Below are 18,802 nucleotides of genomic sequence, written 5' to 3' on the forward strand. Positions count from 1 at the left end.
ACTCAGACATTTGTCAGCACTGTGACAGTAATCTACCCGACAATTACATGCATGCACTGTGGTTCTGCACGCCTGTCCAGGCTCTCTGGCGGCAGGTATGTGCCGATCTATCAGTCTGGCTTAAGGTTTCAATCACAGCTTCACCGTCACTTTGTGTGCTTGGTGACATGAGTGCCATCGATGTAGAAGGAGGATTAGCATCTATCATTTTCATAACTCTTTGCATTGCTAAAAAAACTATTTTAATAAATTGGAAAAGCAAAAAAAATATAAATATAAGTCAACACAGAAATCTGCTGCTTGATCATATCAGCTTGGAAAAAATGTCAGCCCAAAGTTCAAGTAACTTCGAAAGAATTCGGTCTCTCTGGTCTCCCATAGCTAACTCCGTGACTTAGGGGGTGGGGGGGGGCCTGGTCGTCGCTGCTCCTTGCCCTTCTGCCGTGGGCCGGGGTGGGGGTCGGGGCCTCCGGTGCCTGGCGGGGGTTGTTGGGGGCTCCGTTGGTCGGGTCCGGCGCCTGGGTGGGGCGGGCTGGGGCGCTGCGTGGTCCTTTGGGCTTGGGTGTGGGGGTGCGTGGTGGGGGGGTGGGGTGGTGGTCTGGCCTGGCTTGGGGGGGTGGTCCCTTTGCCTGTGCTGGGGGGGGTCGGGGGGGGCGCTGCTCGGGGGGGGGGGGCCCAGCGGCACTGGATGGGCCTCCCATCTACGCCTGGGGCTGGGATCGGCCCTTCCCTGGCTCTGGGGCGGGACGGGACAACCCTCTTGGGGCCCCCGGTCGCTCTGGGTGTCCTCCGCTTCGGCTGCGGGGTCTGGGGGGGGGTGGGGTGGGGGGTCTTGTCGGCCCTGACCTGTGGGGGGGCATTCTGGGGGAGGGGGGGGTCCACTATTGGTACGGGGCAGGGGGGGTTGACGGGTCGGGTTCTCCGCTGAGGCCATCGGCGGTTTCCCCGGCCGGTTGGCTGCCTCGGTCCCGTCGAGGCCTGACCAGAGCTCTTCTAGGGCCGGCGTTTGGGGGTGGGGGCCTGGGCTTGCTCCGGGGGGGGCCGGCGCTTTCTGGCTCCTCTCTCTCTGTGTGGGGGGGGGTGGTGCTGGGCCTGGGGTGTCGGCGCCTCCGGGGGTGGGGCCCCTGGGCTGGGTGGGCCTGGCCCCCTTGCTGGGGGAGGGGCGGGGGACAGCTGTTTGACCACCGGGGGACAGTTTATCAGCTGTCCCCAACTTACCCCCTTCCTCATATAACCTCATAATAGGGTGAGGGGGTGGGGGGCTTAGCCTGCGATGAGCCTTGGGGGGGGGGTTTACTAGGCAGTGGCCCCCCTCCTATGGTTGCCGTATGGAGTGGGCCCCCCCTCTTTCGGTTTTATTTGCACCTTAGACATGTAGGGCCCTTGGTAGGGGGGGTGCTTGGACATCACTGCCAGCAAGCAGCGGATGTCCTCCTAGCACCCTACCCGCCAATTTTAACCGCACCTTAGACATTTAGGGCCCCTTGGTGGGGAGGGTGAGGGGACGTCACTGTGAGTAATCAGGAGATGTCCCCTTAGTGCCCTACCCGCCAATTTTAACTGCACCCCCCTTAGTACACACACCCCTCCCCCCTCAATATATACATCCCAACATAAACACACACACATGCACACACACACCATCTCAAACACACATACACGCACACACAATTTGCAAGGAAGGTGGGACCTGGGTCCGTCTGTCCCCTGCCTCTTCCCTGGTGGGGGGTGCGGGCCCCCCTTTGCAACGGCGGCCGTGTCCCCGGGGTGCCGGCTTCCTGGGCCCGGCGGTGCTCTCTCCGCGCGGTGGGGGAGTTCACATTACATCTGAGCCGGGGGTGTCTGGTCCCTGGGGGGTGGGTTCTGGTCCTTGCTCCTGAGTGCTGGGCCCCGCCAAATTTCCAACTGTGGCCGAGCCTGGTCGGGCCATATTTATAACACCCCTTGTGGGCCCTCTTTTTTTTTCCCCGGGGGTTCCCCCCTCCTGGGCGGGGGCGGCGGGCCCCCTGCCTCTCTCCTCCCTGGACCAACCGTGGGCCGGGCGGATGGTTGCCTGGAGTGCGGAGCGGGTCTCCCTTGGGGGGTCCTGGCTCGTACCTGGGGTTGGGGCGGGGGGATGCCCGGAACTCCTGGGTGGTGGTGGGGTGCTCGTTTGGGGCTGTGGGCGTCCTTCTCCGGTGGGGCTCTGCGTTGGGTTCTCCCGGCGCGGCGGGGGGGCTGCTCTCCTGGTTGGGCTGGGGCGGCGCTCTCTTTCCCTCCGTGCTTCCCTGGCCTCTGGCTCTGGGGGCCTTGCGGCGGCCCTGCTGGCCCTGGCCTGGGTGGCGGGCTTGGTCGCCCGGGCGGCGGTTGTTCCCTGCCGGTTCCCGTGTGGCGTTGGGGGGATTCCGGCTGCCGCTGCTGCTGCGGTGGGGGTCTTGGGGTGGGGATGGCTGGGCACTCTCCCTCCTTCTTGTCACGTTCCACCATCCATTTTAGAAGAACATAAAACCTCACTTGAGCACTGGTGTTAGCTCACCTTTGCACTAATAGCTTGCATGACTGAATGACTGAAATATTTCACACTAGTTGGTTATCAGGCATAAGTATGCGTGTGAACACTATCTGTTTTGTGTATATGTCGACAGGTGGACATTTTTGCAGCTAGCAGGTGTGTTTATAACATTTGAGTGTGTGTGTGGATAGGCCCCGCCCTTTTTGTACTGCATTTGAACCTTACCATAATGATTAACAACCAGTAAACTTGTTGCTGTATGCTGCTTCATGGTCTTATCCCCCTTCCCCTCCTATTATCACCCTCCTACCCCCCTCTCTCTCTAACGTCCCTCTCTCTTCTTCCCCTCTTTCCTTTTCCGTCCGGTCCAACACCAAAGATTTTCAGACATGATTGAAATTAATAAAGTTTGGCCTCAATTACAAAAGGGGTTTATTCAGACATACCTTTGGTTTGTCAGAAGATTAATAACCCCTCTTGTTAAAGCAAAATATGTCCAACACAAGAGGCCCTCAGCTCTCATCTGTTTGCCCAGCTGTTGGACAGGACAAGTTTAAAAAAAAAAAAAAAAGAATCACCTCAATTTAGCATCTATCTGAAAGCAAAAACAGGCGGGATCTTTCTAACAGCTGGAAATAAATTCAGGCGTCATGGGGTTAAAGCAGTTCTATCAAAGGCGGTGCCAGAATCCAGCCCTCGAGGGCCGGTTTGTTACATGTTTCCCAACCACCCGGCTCCTGAAGCTCCTTATTGGGTAAACACACCTGGTCCAGGTAATCTGCAGCAGATAAGGGTTCATTAAAAATCAGCTCTGAGTTTTAAACAGTGAGCTCCATTACTGAGCTCAGCGTTTCCACTCTTCTGTCAGCTTACAGCCCCTCACACCCCCAATCAACAAAAATGGTGAGTGATATCTGAGCCGTAGAGTTCTGAGTGAGATACCAGCTCGGATGGACCTGTTCATTTGTGGATGTCCCAGCATAGAGCAAAGCACAGCGTGTCATCTCACACTTATGAGCTTTTTTTTCAAACTGATTCACAAAAATGTACATAAATAAATATTCAGAAATGCAATGTTAAGCTAAATTTTCTTTCCAGAGTACCCCAACGGGGTCATCTGGACCCCACAAGATAGCACAAGGGTTTTACATGTGCTCCATCATCAGAAAAATGCAACAGGAATGTGTCAAAAACAGGATAGTTCCTGTAATCAAACAGGTTTCAGAAAGCAATTTCGCACATAAACAACTTTTCAATTCATTCATTCATTCATTTTCTTAACCGTTTTATCCCTTTCGGGGTCACGGGGCTGCCGGAGCCTATCCCGGCCACTTGTGGGCGAAGGCAGGGGGGACACCCTGAACAAGTCGCCAGTTTGTTGCAGGGTAGAATGTCCTCACTCACACACCCATTCACACCTATGGTCAATTTAGAGTTGCCAATTAACCTATGAAGCATGTTTTGGGATGGTGGGAGGAAGCCGGAGACCCCGGAGAAAACCCACGCATGCACGGGGAGAACATGCAAACTCCACACAGAAAGGCCCCCCACTGATGTTCTGTTTTTCATGTCCCCCAGCCGGGACTTGAACCGGGGGCCTTCTTGCTGTGAGGCAAGAGCGCTAACCACTGCGCCACCGTGCAGCCCACTTTTCAATTCAGTAAATTTTTTTTTTTTTTTTGAAAAAAAAAAAAAAATTTACTTTTCAATTCAGTAAATTTTTTTTAAAGTTAAAAATAAAATTTGTACAACACCTTAAAAATGTAAGTGCGACACCTCATATTTCTTTTAATGAGAATTAACCTGAGAATTCTCAGGTTTTGTCCATATTGATTTTAATTTTTGCTGTTTAAAGATAAAGATATTGTGAAAACTGTTTACAGAAACAGAAATAAAAGTTCTCCAGAGAGCTGCTTCTTCACTTCCATGTTCAGAATAGATGATGACACTCGCCACTCCGGTGTACGGTGGTATAAATACGAGCAGAGTTGCTGCTGGAGACCTTATAGTTGCATTGTCAGTGTGCAAAACTGTGAGCTTCAGTCAAAACCAACATGTATTGTATTTTCTGCAGAGGCATAATTAGGAGCTCTTCTTGGACTCAGCAGTTGTTGGGTGTTTTTTTTCTGTCTTTGGCGGTGAATCACATCCTCCCGCTTCCTCTCCTCCTCGCAGCAGGTTGTGGTTTGGTGACCTACTTGTTTTCATTCAGTCAGAGCAACATTTTTCTGGCTTGTCACCTCTTAGCTTCCCTTGGATTTGCACAGACGTCTCTTGCTGCCTTCAGTGACTCAGATCAAGCCTTTACTGTGAGGTTTCTGTGTCAGACCGCAGCGAGCATCCACCGCACGGATTTATATCCACATAAAAACACTGAAAAAGATGTGCTTCCAATGCAGATAAATCTATAAATACTATTAGCTGGAACTTTCCATTGTTTCTGATGTTTCATTTAACGCTGCCTGTTGAATTATTGATCCATAACTTAGAGCTGCATCGTAAATTTATAATAATAATGCTGGAACACTGATGCCCTAAAAATCCAAGTAATTTTGATTTTATTTGAGATTTGTGGGGTGATGTGGTTTGAAACCAGCTCTTTGATCAGCTCATTTATGCTCAGAGAACAGAAAAGTTCCCTTTTAAACTTTCTATAGCAGTCCCTTTGCTCTACGCCACTTTAAAATATCTTGTCGTGCAATTTTTAATTACATTATTATAACCAGTGGTGCAATTCTCTCTGTAAGTTTTTGTAAATATGTCTCACGTTTCATCTTTTGCACCTAATCCTGCTCTATTTCTATATTTGTATATTTGCTGGTCGTATTCAAAATCCCCGGAAACGAGTGGATGCTCACATTGTGACATCACAAAGTGATGCGCCTTCTATGAAGAGTCTGGTACAAGCCCCGCCTCCAGGCTAACACGCACAACCACTTTCTCCGTGGAGCTAACCGTGATTAGCTAAACTCTTTTCTTTTATATTCACAATATGCACATCTATCTTTGCAAAGTTTGGATGTAGTTTGTGTGAGACGCAGACACGCTGCAGCCACCGACTCTAGGATGAAGTCATGAAATGGGCGGCACCCACAAGGAGTGAAAGGCGGAGCCTCAGAGATCGAGTCGCCTTACTTCCCACTAGGAAAAATGAGCCACGAATATTTAATTTTAAAATTGTTCTTTACTGTGACAGAGGTGATATATTATCATCTTTATGGATATTGTTCACTCTGAAAGTCTTAAGAAAATCATGATATTGACCCTTTAAATATTTAACAATCCTGTTTAAAAAAAATACATTTAAAATCAGAAATTTCTGTTAAAAAAAACCATCTGTGGAGATAAACGCTTTTTTCTTTTTAATCACATCTTTTAATAAAATCAGTCAGTATGAATTTATTGAAGAGAAAAAATAATGAAGTGCAGCCAAAATAGTTGTCTTCAGTCATTTCTGAGAACTTGGTTTCGTTGAAATTCTTTTGCACAAACGGAGTGCTAATTCTTGAATTTAAATGTCCTAAAGTTTGGCATTCTTTGCAGGAAAATTCCTTTTTTTTTGGGTGCAAATCCAGCTGGAGAGCGGCGTTGTTGCATTGCATGAGTTCATTTCCTTCTCCATCTATTTTCTGTAGCCGCCTCATCTCGCTGGAGGTTTGCTGACTTGGAGTGAACCCAGCGCGGGGAAAAAAAACACTCCATCACGGGGCCACAAATGGCACCCACACCCAAACAGCTCTCACACACAGACAGCAGAAATCATGTGGACATCACTTTGAAAACATGGGCATGCAGATGCATGGTGATAACCTGCGCCCTCGCTGCTCTGTTCAATTTCACGGCTGTTGATCACTGAACCAGAGCCTCTCTGGCACGCTGTTTTTTTTTTTAACTCCAGGCTGCTCTGCAGGTTTATGCCCAGGCCCGATTCCGACTGTCCTGATGGAGATTAAAGGTACGGCGCAAAAACCCACAGCTGTCGATGCAGAGCTGCATTTGGAAAGACTCATTTATCTGATAGTTGGTCTTAATGTCTGGAAAAGTACACTGCATCTGGAGATTATAAAATACACCAAAGGTACATTTATTAAAGATGATTAATATTGACACATGTTTTATATTCAAGTCTGCAGAAGGAAATGCTAATATTAATATAAGAAAGCTTGTTAATGCCCAAAACTACCAGTTTTTTTTGTTTAAACATTATTGGCAGGTATTTTTCCTACATAGATTCTTGTTAAAATTTCATCAACAGTATTTATTTTAGTTTTTTTATAAACAGTTTTCAGGTCTAAAATGCAGAAAACTGGGATTGAGTTAAGAAAATTCAAACTTTTATAATTTTACTCAATTTGAAAAACCTTGGGATCAAAGACGGAAATAAAAGTGAAAATCTGAGCAGAATAAGTGAAAAAGAAAGCAGACACTTAATGTTTTCTGAGGAAAAAGAAAAAAAGAAAAACAAACCAAAGGGCACAATCCTCAGATTTTCAGGCTGAAACAGATTTTAGACGTAGTTTCAATCAGGCTTTAGGCTCAAATTTTGGTATAATATTATTATATATTTATATATTTTTTATGCTTCCGTTGTTGAAATGAATATTTTGTCTTTTAGAGATATAGTTTTGTCAATTTCTGGGAGATTTTCAAAGCTGCCAGACTTTTCTTGAAGTCGGTTCTTCAACGGCCTAAATAACTCACCATAACAGTGGGAGAGCGCTTGATGTATATTTGATGCTGCTGTTCTGCATTCAGCTGCACAAATGGAGAAACGGTTTCAGAGGTCTGTCTACGGGAAGCTGCTTGCGTTTGATAATTGTTTCATGAGCGATGTTAAATGACTCATGCTATTTATGACAGCAGGGAGAGAGAAAAAAAAAACATCTGTGAAAATCAAAGAAACACTGGTTTGATTATGGTGGCACGAAAGTCTTTTGTGGCTCTCAGAGCATCCCCTGAGTGTGAACGGTCATCGCTGTTTCACACACACGAAAAGGCTTCGAGTCAGTGGGCACTTTTCTGAGTTATCACTTTTTTTGTTTTGTTTTCTCCAAATCTCCTCTGTGATTGATTGCTCCTCTGTCCTTTCTAGTATTGACCACCAGAAGCCTAAAGTCAGTTACCCGGCGAGCGGAAAATCCATGGACGAAGAAGAGAATCAGGTGAAAAAATACTCTATTCTCCTCCACCGGTCACTGTTGCTTTGTCAATAGGGGCGGTCTCAGCTCCCATTTTAATTGGGAACCATCTTCACGTGGCCGGAATGCTCCTTTTCTGCTGGGTAATCTCATTGGGCTCGTCTACAATCAGCTCTCCTGCCCGTTTCAATCGCCCTCAGAAGCAGCAGAAACCTAAAGAGGCTGAAATAAATGGGTCTGTTCGATGAAAGAGAGGCCAGAGGAGCTTTACAAGGAATTCCTGCAGTCTGGTTTTCACGCCTCTGTGACAAGAGTTTAAAAATGTTGGGCGTCCTCCTATGAAGGTTGATTAGAAAAAAAACAAAAATTCAGTGGTGATGCAAGCAAACAAAAAAAAAGTTGGTTCAAATCTGATAAAGTTTGGTTAAGAGTCGAAAAAAAGAATAAAAACTTCCATTGATAGAAGAAATAACTGGCAAAAACTTCATACGGTCAATGTTGATGTTCTTTTGCAATAAACTCAAGTTTCAATCGGAAACAATCACCGTCTTCCAGAACTCTGGCGTGATTCCCAACAGTCCCGTGACGGAGCAGAGAGGGTCTCTTAAAGTCAACCATCTCTGGTTCTTTTGTTCCCCCGAATGAATCAATTCCATCTTTATGTATGTAGAACTTTTCACATGTCAGACAAAGTCCTTTACACCAAAACAATAGAAAACAATGACCGAAACCCTCCAACTGCAGGTATGCGAGTCACCCACATGGAGGATGTATGTGGGGCTTGAACCAGCACCGTTTAGACGCCACTTGGACGAGCGGTGAAACATTTCTAGAAGATTTTCAGTCCAGATGAGTCAAAATCATTCATAGGATTTTTGTGCCGGTATAATCCCTTTGAGCTGTGGTGCAGTGGACGCCGGCTCGTAGCCAACCAGTTCCCTGTCACAACCCCGGAGGATCCCTCTCTGATGGGGGACACTCTCACACACCAACGCGTTATTTACACATTTTAGCAAGCGTGTTTAAACTGGTTGATCTAATTAATATGATAGATATAGCAGCAAAAAAAAAAAAAAAAAAAAAAACGAAAAACAAAAAAACTCCCATTTTCTGACTTCAGCCCTCAGAATTCACTGATCAGAGCAGACAGCACCATCTGGAAGACTTGCATATGTTACAGAAATCCTTTTCTTCCCACAGTTCTGGCATCTTCTTGCAAACAAAGCCAAGTCACTTCAAAAGACTCAGAAAAAAACAAAAAAGACTCAAGGCCTCGACTGTCCTTCAACGCTTCTCTTCCGTGCAGAGTCTCTGCTGCATGTCAGCTTTAAAAAAACAAAAACAAACATCCTGTCTGCGTGTTTTGGGGTCAGGAGACGTGGACACACGGAAATTTAAAGATCTAATTAAATGAAGAGAGAATTAAGATGAGTTCATGGCTGTTTCACACTCCAGCTGTTGGCTCATGTTAAGGAGCACAGCTAATTAAGTCAGTCCAATCATAACCAAGTTTAATTATCAGAGGCGCAATAAATCAGAAATGCTCCTTTGAAATGAGGAAAAACATTGAATTTGATTAAATAACCACAGTCACTTCAAATGCTAATTTTTGTATCCGAAATCACAATTTGTTTAATTTTCATAATCAATTGTTTGATTGCTGCTCTTGATTATTACGTGAAAAAAAGCCTATTGGTTATTTTCACATTTCGGTGTAGACAAGTTGTGCTATAAAATAAGAATAAGAACTAGGTGCGGCTTTGTTCTGCAGGTCATGAAGCTGCTGTGCGCCAAGAGGCTCGCCCTTCATTAGGAGATTTAATTTGTTGTGAAAGCCTAAATGTTTGATTAATTGGTTTTATGATTGAGGTCGTCTGGTAAACAGCAGCAGTCTGAGAAATCCCGTTTGTCCAAAGCCGTCCTTTCTCATGAACGCTTCAGTGACAGCAGTGCTTAAAGATTATTATTAATAGTTTTTGTTTTTTTCTTCTTACTTTTAATTACATTTTATGCATGTTAAAAAAACATCCCATCAGCACCTCCCTGCATGTTACAAAACGTTCAGTGATTTTTTAAACTGAAATTTATAATAAATGACACAGTCTTCTGATGATGATGATAAAGAAATTCTGAGGTTTTGATGGGCCGATTGACACCATTGACAAATGTGACAAAACACAAGCCCAACATGGAAATTAAATGGAAAAACATCAGGTATTTGAATGGATAAAATGTAAAAGTCTTTAGATTAACAAGGACAGGGTCATTTATCACCACCACAAACGGATGTGGCAGACAGAGTGTCCAGTCCTCGCTGATCTAAAGCTCCCTGGTTGGGGGCAAGGCTTTTACTTTCATAGACTACCAAACCCACAGCAGGAAGGGAATCTTAAACCAAACCTTCAGAACAGCCTTTGGGAAAACAAAGTTTTCAAGAAGCTAGACGAGCTCTTGCTCAAAAAACTGTAGCACGTGAATGTGATTCTATAGTTCAGTGTTTGCTTTATTGATGTTTTAGTGTGTTTTTCCCTGATCATAAAACAAATAAATCATTAAAAAAAATCCAATCAAAATGTTGCAAAAATGAACCCAAAAGAAAAAAATCAAAAGCATGAAGCCAACTGAAAATGCACGGCAGCCACTAAAGAAAAGAAAACATTGTGGCACAGCAGCCAGAAGGTCGTACAGTGGCGGCACGGCGGCTAGAAGGTCGGACAGTGGTGGCACGGCGGCCAGAAGGTCGGACAGTGGTGGCGCGGCGGCCAGAAGGTCGGACAGTGGCGGCGCGGCGGCCAGAAGGTCGGACAGTGGCGGCGCGGCACGGCAGCTAGAAGGTCGGACAGTGGCGGCGCGGCGGCCAGAAGGTCGGACAGTGGCGGCACGGCGGCCAGAAGGTCGGACAGTGGCGGCACGGCGGCCAGAAGGTCGGACAGTGGCGGCACGGCGGCCAGAAGGTCGGACAGTGGCGGCACGGCGGCCAGAAGGTCGGACAGTGGCGGCACGGCGGCCAGAAGGTCGGACAGTGGCGGCACGGCAGCTAGAGGGTCGGACAGTGGCGGCGCGGCACGGCAGCTAGAGGGTCGGACAGTGGCGGCGCGGCGGCCAGAAGGTCGGACATTGGCGGCGCGGCGGCCAGAAGGTCGGACAGTGGCGGCGCGGCGTCCAGAAGGTCGGACAGTGGCGGCACGGCGGCCAGAAGGTCGGACAGTGGCGGCACGGCGGCCAGAAGGTCGGACAGTGGCGGCGCGGCGGCCAGAAGGTCGGACAGTGGCGGCGCGGCGGCCAGAAGTTCGGACAGTGGCGGCGCGGCGGCCAGAAGGTCGGACAGTGGCGGCACGGCGACCAGAAGGTCGGACAGTGGCGGCACGGCGCCCTGTAAGAAAAGAAACATTAGGTAAGAGCAAAATGGCACATATCTTTTGAGGATTACCACGCAATGAAATGTGCGGGTGTTCATAAAAAAATTGTGTCACGTAAATGACATTTTCAAAATGGCAGAAAATTTAAAATAAAGTAAGCGAGTGCATAAATCAAAATGCTGGTCCACTTCAGAGGAAAATCTCTGTCTGGAAAACATGTAAATAGCTCAAATCCTACAACCATAGGATCCAATGAATCCGGGAAGCGGATTTTACATTCCTAAACTGATACTATTTTGTTTGACGGCCATAAAACACAATTTTTATTTAGAAACCATGGGAAAGGAGGTCAGAGAGGAAGAAAAGCTACAAGATTAAGCAACACTCACCGGTACTGATCTGGAAGACCTGCAGGAGGAAATTTTAGTTCATATAAAATAATAATAAAAGGCCTTTAAACAATAATTGAATCCTCACCAGGACCATTACAATCTGAGCATTCACTGCTGCACTAAATTAAACATGAAGTAAAAGTAGAGTCACCTTCAATGCAAGCTTAGACGTAAGGAAAAAGAACCAAGAAATGAAGGACTTACAGGTTGAAGATCTTCCTGAGGAGAGAAAATTAAAATAAAAGTTGTCTAGAAGTCGACTCATTATGAAGAGCTGCACTTCCAAAAACCTCCATCGACCAGCCTTCAGGGTTTGGACTAAACATACGGCTAAAGTACTCACCTCTTTGTTGTGGTCTTTATGTGCTGCAAGGAATCCTGGGGGAAAAAAAAGAAAGTACAGCCACAATTAGGTTCTGTTTCAGCCACAAGACTCGCCGCATCATTTTCACTGGAGGAGTTTGTTTTTAAACCTGACCTGCAGACATTTCAGCATTTAATAATGGGAAGAAACAAAAAGTTTTTAAAAACATCAAAAATTCAAACTTAAATATTAAATAGTAATTTTTTCGTAAATTTAAAATATTTTATCCAATAACGCCAAAGTTGAGCAACATATTTCATTAGCTTTACAGTTTTGCTGAGGAATATATTTAGGATAATTTATATTTCTACAACAAATCAGTTTAATCAGATTAAAATCTGTCAAAACAGGAAGCAGAAAAGGCCTCTCTAAACCTTCTTCATGAAGGAACCTCTGAAGTTCTCACAGCAGGAGAGCAGCTCCACAAAACATCACATCTGACTCAAAAGTTCAGGTTTGGAAGCAGAATTTGTCACAAACAAAGCGAGCAGAACGAGGACCGCTGACCTGAACCGCACCCGGGGAAATGGGCCAAACAGGCACACCTGCAGCTAATTTCATGATCAGCTTTCTGCGGCGGGCGTGGCGTGGGCGTGACCAGGTGTTCTTCCTGGATGACGACCAATCCCTTTGAAGTTCAGCGAGGAACGCCCTAATGCCGCAAACAAAGTCTGCAGCGAATCTTTTCCTTAGGTTTATTGGATTTACAGAATATGTGCTGACAATTATAAATATCCACGAACAAGACGGACAAAGACTACAAATTCTGTCATGCAGAATAGCTTTACATAAAGTAAAAGAAGAACAATTATTTTTTGCTTACTACGACTGGCAGCAAATGAACATAGCAGTGTCCAAGTCCAAAATAAATGACAGTGTAATTGCAGATAATTTCTTTTGTATTTACTGCTGATTTTGACGGTGATAGCTATGGTGGGGCTGTGTTAAGTAAATGACAACATGCTAATGTTTGTTTTTGGGGAAATATCTGATAAAAAATATGAAAAGATCACAATATTGTGAAAAACCTGCAGATAGTGTTTTTTATTGGACAAAGGAGGTGAAAGTGTGAAGGTAGCTCATTTCATGGTCCAGATGATAGGGCAGAACAGGAATTCTCTCATTACTGCCAGGAGTGTGGAAAACTAAAACCACATAAAACCTGCTCTCTTACAGCACAGACCTTTGCTAAGACCACCAGAATCCTTCCAAAAAAATCCTGGATCCGGCTCACTCCAAAAATCCAATCACTGCTTTGACCCTTTTCAGACATATTCAGGAAACTTAATGAAAATCTGTACGCAACGTTTCAGTTTTGTTGCTAACAGACAGAAATGCTCTGTTGAAACATTACCTCCTTGGCAAATGTAATAACTAAATTGTATTGATACTAGTTTTGTTTGTGTTCATTAAAAATAGTTAATTAAAAAAACAAAAGAACGTAATTGTTATGACATTCCTAATAAGTGATGTGCAGGAATTCTTAAAAACATCCTCTAATTCTTTACAGAATTGAATGCCTTTCAAAGGATTTTGATGACCTTTGATCTTTTCCACACCATCTTTACTCAAATTAAGATTCAGGGACTGCTCAATCCTGGTGAAGACCTTGGCCTGTATGCACTGCATAGATGCTTTCTTCATCACATTCAACAGCATCTTCGTCACATTCATAGAAGCCTGCAACCATCATGGACTGAGAACGGCAAAAAGCTGTTCACCCCTACAGCTCTGGTGGCGGCACCTAACAGAGGCGGGCTCAACTTTTAACAGGTACAACGATGGAAGACAGGGCTAGACGGAGGAAGCTGATTTGCTGTGGCGATCCCTGAAGGGAAAACTTGAAAGAGCTTTTATTATTGTTATGATTATTTTTTAGTAGTACATGTTCACTCATAGTGTTTTTTAAATCCGTGTGGCCAATGCTTTATTCTTGGCAGAACTTACCCGGAAGATGGGTTACGATCAAGCTAATATGTGCTTCGACGCATGGGGGGCAAGGCGGGAATCAAACCTGCAACCTTCTGACCAGAGGTCGACCGCCCCTCCACTGCACCACAGCCGCAGCTACAAGTCTAGCTGCTCTGCTCAGACACGGTTCGCTTGTGTGGAGCAGCAGTTTCATTCTAACAGCCACAGATCTTTTTACAAAGTGGGTTGTGGCTAAATCTCTCTGTAAACACTACTAAGCATAATGTCAGACACAACATATGAGGCAAAAAACGTTTCCTCATTATGAAATAAAATAAGTATTTTTAAAAAACAGTAATGTAAAATAAAAAAAATATCTTGGAAAATGTTGATTTTGAAATGTGAGTTTCTGAAAAAAAAAGCCACATAATTGCAATAATATTCAATATGATAAAAAAATATATTAAAATGCTGCTGTAAAGAATAAACTGTTTTTTAAATTCAAAATCAAACAGATTCAAGATTAATTATAAATTAATACAATTATAAAACTTGTGGGCAGTTTTTTTTTTTTTTTACAATTTTTTGATTTAAAAAAAAATATATTACTGAGATATTTATTGGTTAATTGTCTGATTGGACGAGGTCCTATTGATTAATGTGGGGCTCCATACCTGATAACCAACAAAAAAACTGTCTTCTAAAACATGAAGAGCAGCTGGACAGAATGCTTGACATCCTAAAAAAGAAAACAGGAAGGAAGGCCAACAACAAAAATGTCAACATAGAGAATTTCTCGTCAAAAAACAGAATTCTTGTCCAAATTCTGCCTCTTTCCAATGAAACCATTTACACAGGTCCATGAAATAAGGTCATTACTCAGTTTTTCCATGACACAAGAACTGCTTGTTCATGTTTGCGTGTGAGTAACAAGTGGCATAAATGGATGAGCTGCAGTGGATCCGCTGTGACAAACACTGCAGCAGCCAGCGGCTAGCAGGGAAAACAACAGAGTGGAGCCAGTCATTTTTCCCCAACAACTCGACAGCTTTGCGTTGATCCTGCAGGAATCCACAGAACCATCAGAGCGCAGCTCAGTTCTGCCGTGTTTTTTTAATGCAGACACATTTGTTCAGCTCAGACGTGGTTTTGTCTCCCAGTGTCATTGGCGGCTTCATACACATTTCATGCCAGCCGCACTGAGTCTTAGAAGACTGTGTCCATCTTTTCGGGTGAATATTTGCGTCTCCCTGACATGAGGGAAGCTCGGCGAGTGAAAACATCATTTCATGGGATCATGGCGGTCTGTTTACCTGGAATTCTGAGGACACAACTGAGCCACTGATAGAGAACTCTACAGGTGAGATAACGACAGCATAGATGGAAGCTGATTCGCTGGCAAAAGGTTGGCAATAAACTTCATCTCACAAACTATTTTTTGATGAAAGTAGCAAGTTTAACAATCAACGACTGGTATTTATGTTTACGTTTAAGTTTAGTACACCAAACTTTGGAACGTTTTGCTTTAAAATGATGATTTATTCGGTTTTGTAAAAAGTCCTTCAATTATCAAAAGATCTTTTAGACACCGTATTGATTTATGTCATCCTGTAGGTGTCTCTAAGTCATCTTAAAGACCCACTGTGATAAAAACTGCGTTTTTGGTGTTTCAAATATTTGCTGCAGATAGATGACATACAATATAGTAGGAAAATTAAGCACAAAATATCACTAGTAACTTTTTTATTGTATTTAAATTGCTCCAACTAGATCCATCTACAACCTTGTACAGGTGGATAGCTTCGATATTGTTCGCCATTTTCGTTGCATTGGTTCTGTTAGGTTGGGGGTGTGAGGGGCTGTAAACTATAGAGCTCTCAGTTATGGCATGAGAAGGGGACTTGGGGGGCCCACAACTCAGAGGTGACCTCCTGCCACTCTGCAGGAACTATGTCCTAGAAAGAATGACAGGATTAATTTACCCAATATCTAAAAAAAAAACCCTGACTAAAAGACCTCTGGGAACGCTTTGAAAGTAAAGCTTAGATGCAATTTCAATAAAGAAAGATGTACCATGTCACTCAAGGACACACCACAACCTGGATTTTTTCTGTTTAATGGAAACCCGGCAACAATCCCAGCAACTTTTCCCATCTCAATAACTCTATTCCCGGAGGATTTGTTTACGTTTCCACCTTTGACCTTTTTAGCTTCTCTTTTGTACAGTGGCCTTGAGGGCCCTGAAAGGTGCTTGTAAATAAAAGGTTTTCTTCAGTCCACACATCACTCATCAATTAGTCTTCACTGAGCCAATTGTTAAAGTGCTCACTTTCTTAGCCAATCACATTTAAGTTCCTGTCATTGATGCTTATCTCCATTCCAGGTGTTTTGCCGGCCCACCTCCGCCCCGTTCTCCTCCTATAGCTCTTTGATTTGGTGCAGTCTGGGCTGAACCAGCATCAGCGTCTGCAGTCTGGGTCCAGGGTCATCACAGACTTGCCTCTAAAATGTCTCCAGCCCAGAGCCCAACCGCCAAAGACTACAGACTATTCATGCTTCACTATTGAACTTTCAATCACACGTTCAAGATAGTGAAATAGATAAATACAGGTTGACCTCAGGCAGGTGTGTTTCTGCTGGAAGGGCAAGAGGTAAAAAATCCATGAAAGCTGTAAATAAAGCATACAATAGTCTGTAACCCGGATCGGAGCGCTTGCCGTAAAGGAAAACGGCGCGTCAGCCACCTCATTCTGGCGTCATACATCTCAGTACCTTATAGATCTCCTTATGATTTATTTCTTGTTACTTCAATAAAAGATTGGTTTGGTTTAAATAATTGTATTATCAATTATTAAAATTTGTTTCAATCTAAATGGAGGGTAAACAGAAACAAAAAAAACTCTGCAAGCCTGAGAAGTTGGCTTCAAGGAGCCTTTGTGCAAAATGACCACATTTTTGTTGTAACATTTCAATAATGCAAATATTTTTAGTGTATGACTTTTTAAATTTCCTCACTGAATTCAACTTTCTGTGAAAAATGTAAACTCTTGAGAGCAAAACAGATAAAATTGTAACATTATGCTAAATAGACGCCTCTAGGCATCAGTTTTCACCAGAGGATTTTTACCTCTTCTTTTCAGTAGTATAAATATTTTAGCAAGATTCCTGAAAATCCTGAAAAAAAGGGGTCTTTTAGAGTGTGTGTCTCTGGGATCGGCATACTCGGAGGATTTGCTTTGAGAGGTTTCAGGTGTGGGGAGGAAAGCTTGAAAAGGCAGCGCTGACAGAAGCGAAACGTCCACCATCACCAGTGAAAATCATCCTGCGTGTCTCTCGGCCGCTTGCTGCTGCTCATGAAATAATACAGATTTCCTTCCTGTGCAGAGCTCTGATTCATGCTGATCACAGCCACAGAAAATCTAAAATTAGCTGCAAGACTGAAAATAATCTGCCCGTGTTCCCTGAATCCACGCACATCTCTCACAATTACCAGACGTCTTTAGTATCAACGTTTGCAGGCCAAGCCAAGCCCACCGTCCCCAGAATGACGTGTGGGAAGCTCTCTGCAACATCAACAAGAAGATCTGCTTAAAAAAACCACTAAAGTAAAAATCTCCTGTGTGTTCACACTGGAAGTTTTTCATTTCTTCGTGAAGGAATTTAGTTGATTGGAAAGGATTTGGTCATTGTTGCCAGTTTCCATCCTGCTAGCCTTTTTTTTTCTATTTGAAAAATAGTGTTTGGCTGTTTTCACAACAGTTGGCTTTGATGAGAATTTTCCTTCAAAATTCTAAAAAAAAACCCAAATTGGCTCCAGTTTGAGGCAAAACGATGGATTCCAAAAAGCTGTTGTTTCTCCCACTCATCAAATGAATTTAACATAAATTACAAAAAATTAAATTCAAAAATACATGTATATACATTTAAAAAAAACTCTGCTCAAATAGCAATCGATGGTGGTTATTACATGTGAGGGAACCAATTACGAAGCTTATGAATATGTATTTTTAAAATGTTTTTTTCATTTTTATTTTATTTTCTTATATCCTTTACCCTCATCCTTTTGTATAAAAGAAAAAAAAGACAAAGAACCCCAGTGAAATATGAGAAAATAAACAAAGCTGTTTGTAGAAGCTGAAGGTGAAGTGACTAAAAACTCCACAACCAGGAGGGAAGATGACAAGATGACAGCAGAAAAGTTAAAAGACAAAAAGATATGATTCAACGAATCCTGCTGACAATGCATCGCCGCTCACTGCTTTAAGCTTTTATTTAATGTATTCTTTCATAACTATTGCATAGGAAAAGTATCTGATGAGCGAATAAAAATTACAATAAGGAAAGACTTTAGGAATGAGAATAAAGATTTATTAGTGATACAGAAAAATGGGCAATAAGTCCAGAATCTTTGGCGGTCAGGTCTATGGAGTCCTATACTGTTCATAATTAAATAAATAAATATTTAATTAAATAAATAAATATGGCCTCATGCAAATACACAATCAACCAATAAATCTCTCATTGGCCGATGACATAAATAAACCGAATAAACCGTCTGGAATGCAGACGATGAATATCCTGATTTGAACCCTGTAGGACCCATAAGGTCAAATTTGGCTGCTGCTCTCAAAAAATCTTTTTTTCATTTTTGTTTTTTTATTTTAGATTCTTTGGCTTGTTGATTTCTCTTCATTGAATTATTTTATTTGAGCTTGTTTTTTGTTTTGTTTTTTCTTTAATTTTTTGTTTTTTATATTTAATGTTTCGCTGATGGATTTTTTTTGTGGATATTTTTTGATTTTTTTATTTCTTTTTGGTTTTAATAATTGATTATATTTATTTTTCTTTAATTTCCAGCTGGTTTTTATAATTGAATATTTTAAAACTTTAGTACTTTTTTATTTTTTCATTTCTATTTATTTAGCTGCTGTTTTCTTTAGTTTATTTTTTTAACTACTTTATTATTATTTTTATTCAGTCAAATGAACTTCATAAGTCCTGAGGTAAAATGCTCCTGGGTTTGAAGGCTAAAAAATAAATGTGATTGGCCGAGATGAAAAGGCCGATTGAAGCTGTAATGAGTTGCGTTCAGAGTGAAACTGTACTGAGGTGCGTTCAGAGTGAAACTGTACTGAGGTGCGTTCAGA

The 18,802-nt window shown here is 43.3% G+C and overlaps 1 protein-coding gene across 3 annotated transcripts; it reads right to left on the minus strand.

Moving 5' to 3' along the window:
- Positions 1–10,111: 10,111 nt before the first annotated feature.
- Positions 10,112–12,597, minus strand: LOC144994628 (uncharacterized). Of its 3 annotated transcripts, XM_078953302.1 has the most exons (4): positions 12,119–12,597; positions 11,724–11,758; positions 11,585–11,599; positions 10,112–11,002 (listed from the first exon to the last, which is right to left on the minus strand). In XM_078953302.1, exons 1-4 carry the CDS (start codon positions 12,125–12,127, stop codon positions 10,702–10,704), a joined length of 360 nt encoding a protein of 119 aa, XP_078809428.1. In that variant the 5' UTR covers positions 12,128–12,597; the 3' UTR covers positions 10,112–10,701. The 3 variants fall into 3 exon arrangements, with proteins under 3 accessions (XP_078809428.1, XP_078809426.1, XP_078809427.1); XM_078953300.1 differs by having other exon boundaries at positions 11,585–11,758; XM_078953301.1 differs by lacking the exon at positions 12,119–12,597 and having other exon boundaries at positions 11,585–11,911.
- Between the last annotated feature and the right edge of the window lie 6,205 nt (positions 12,598–18,802).

Source organism: Oryzias latipes, chromosome 9, assembly GCF_053564925.1.
Source record: "Oryzias latipes strain Hd-rR chromosome 9, Olatipes_Hd-rR_3.1".
Taxonomy (NCBI): Eukaryota; Metazoa; Chordata; class Actinopteri; order Beloniformes; family Adrianichthyidae; genus Oryzias; species Oryzias latipes.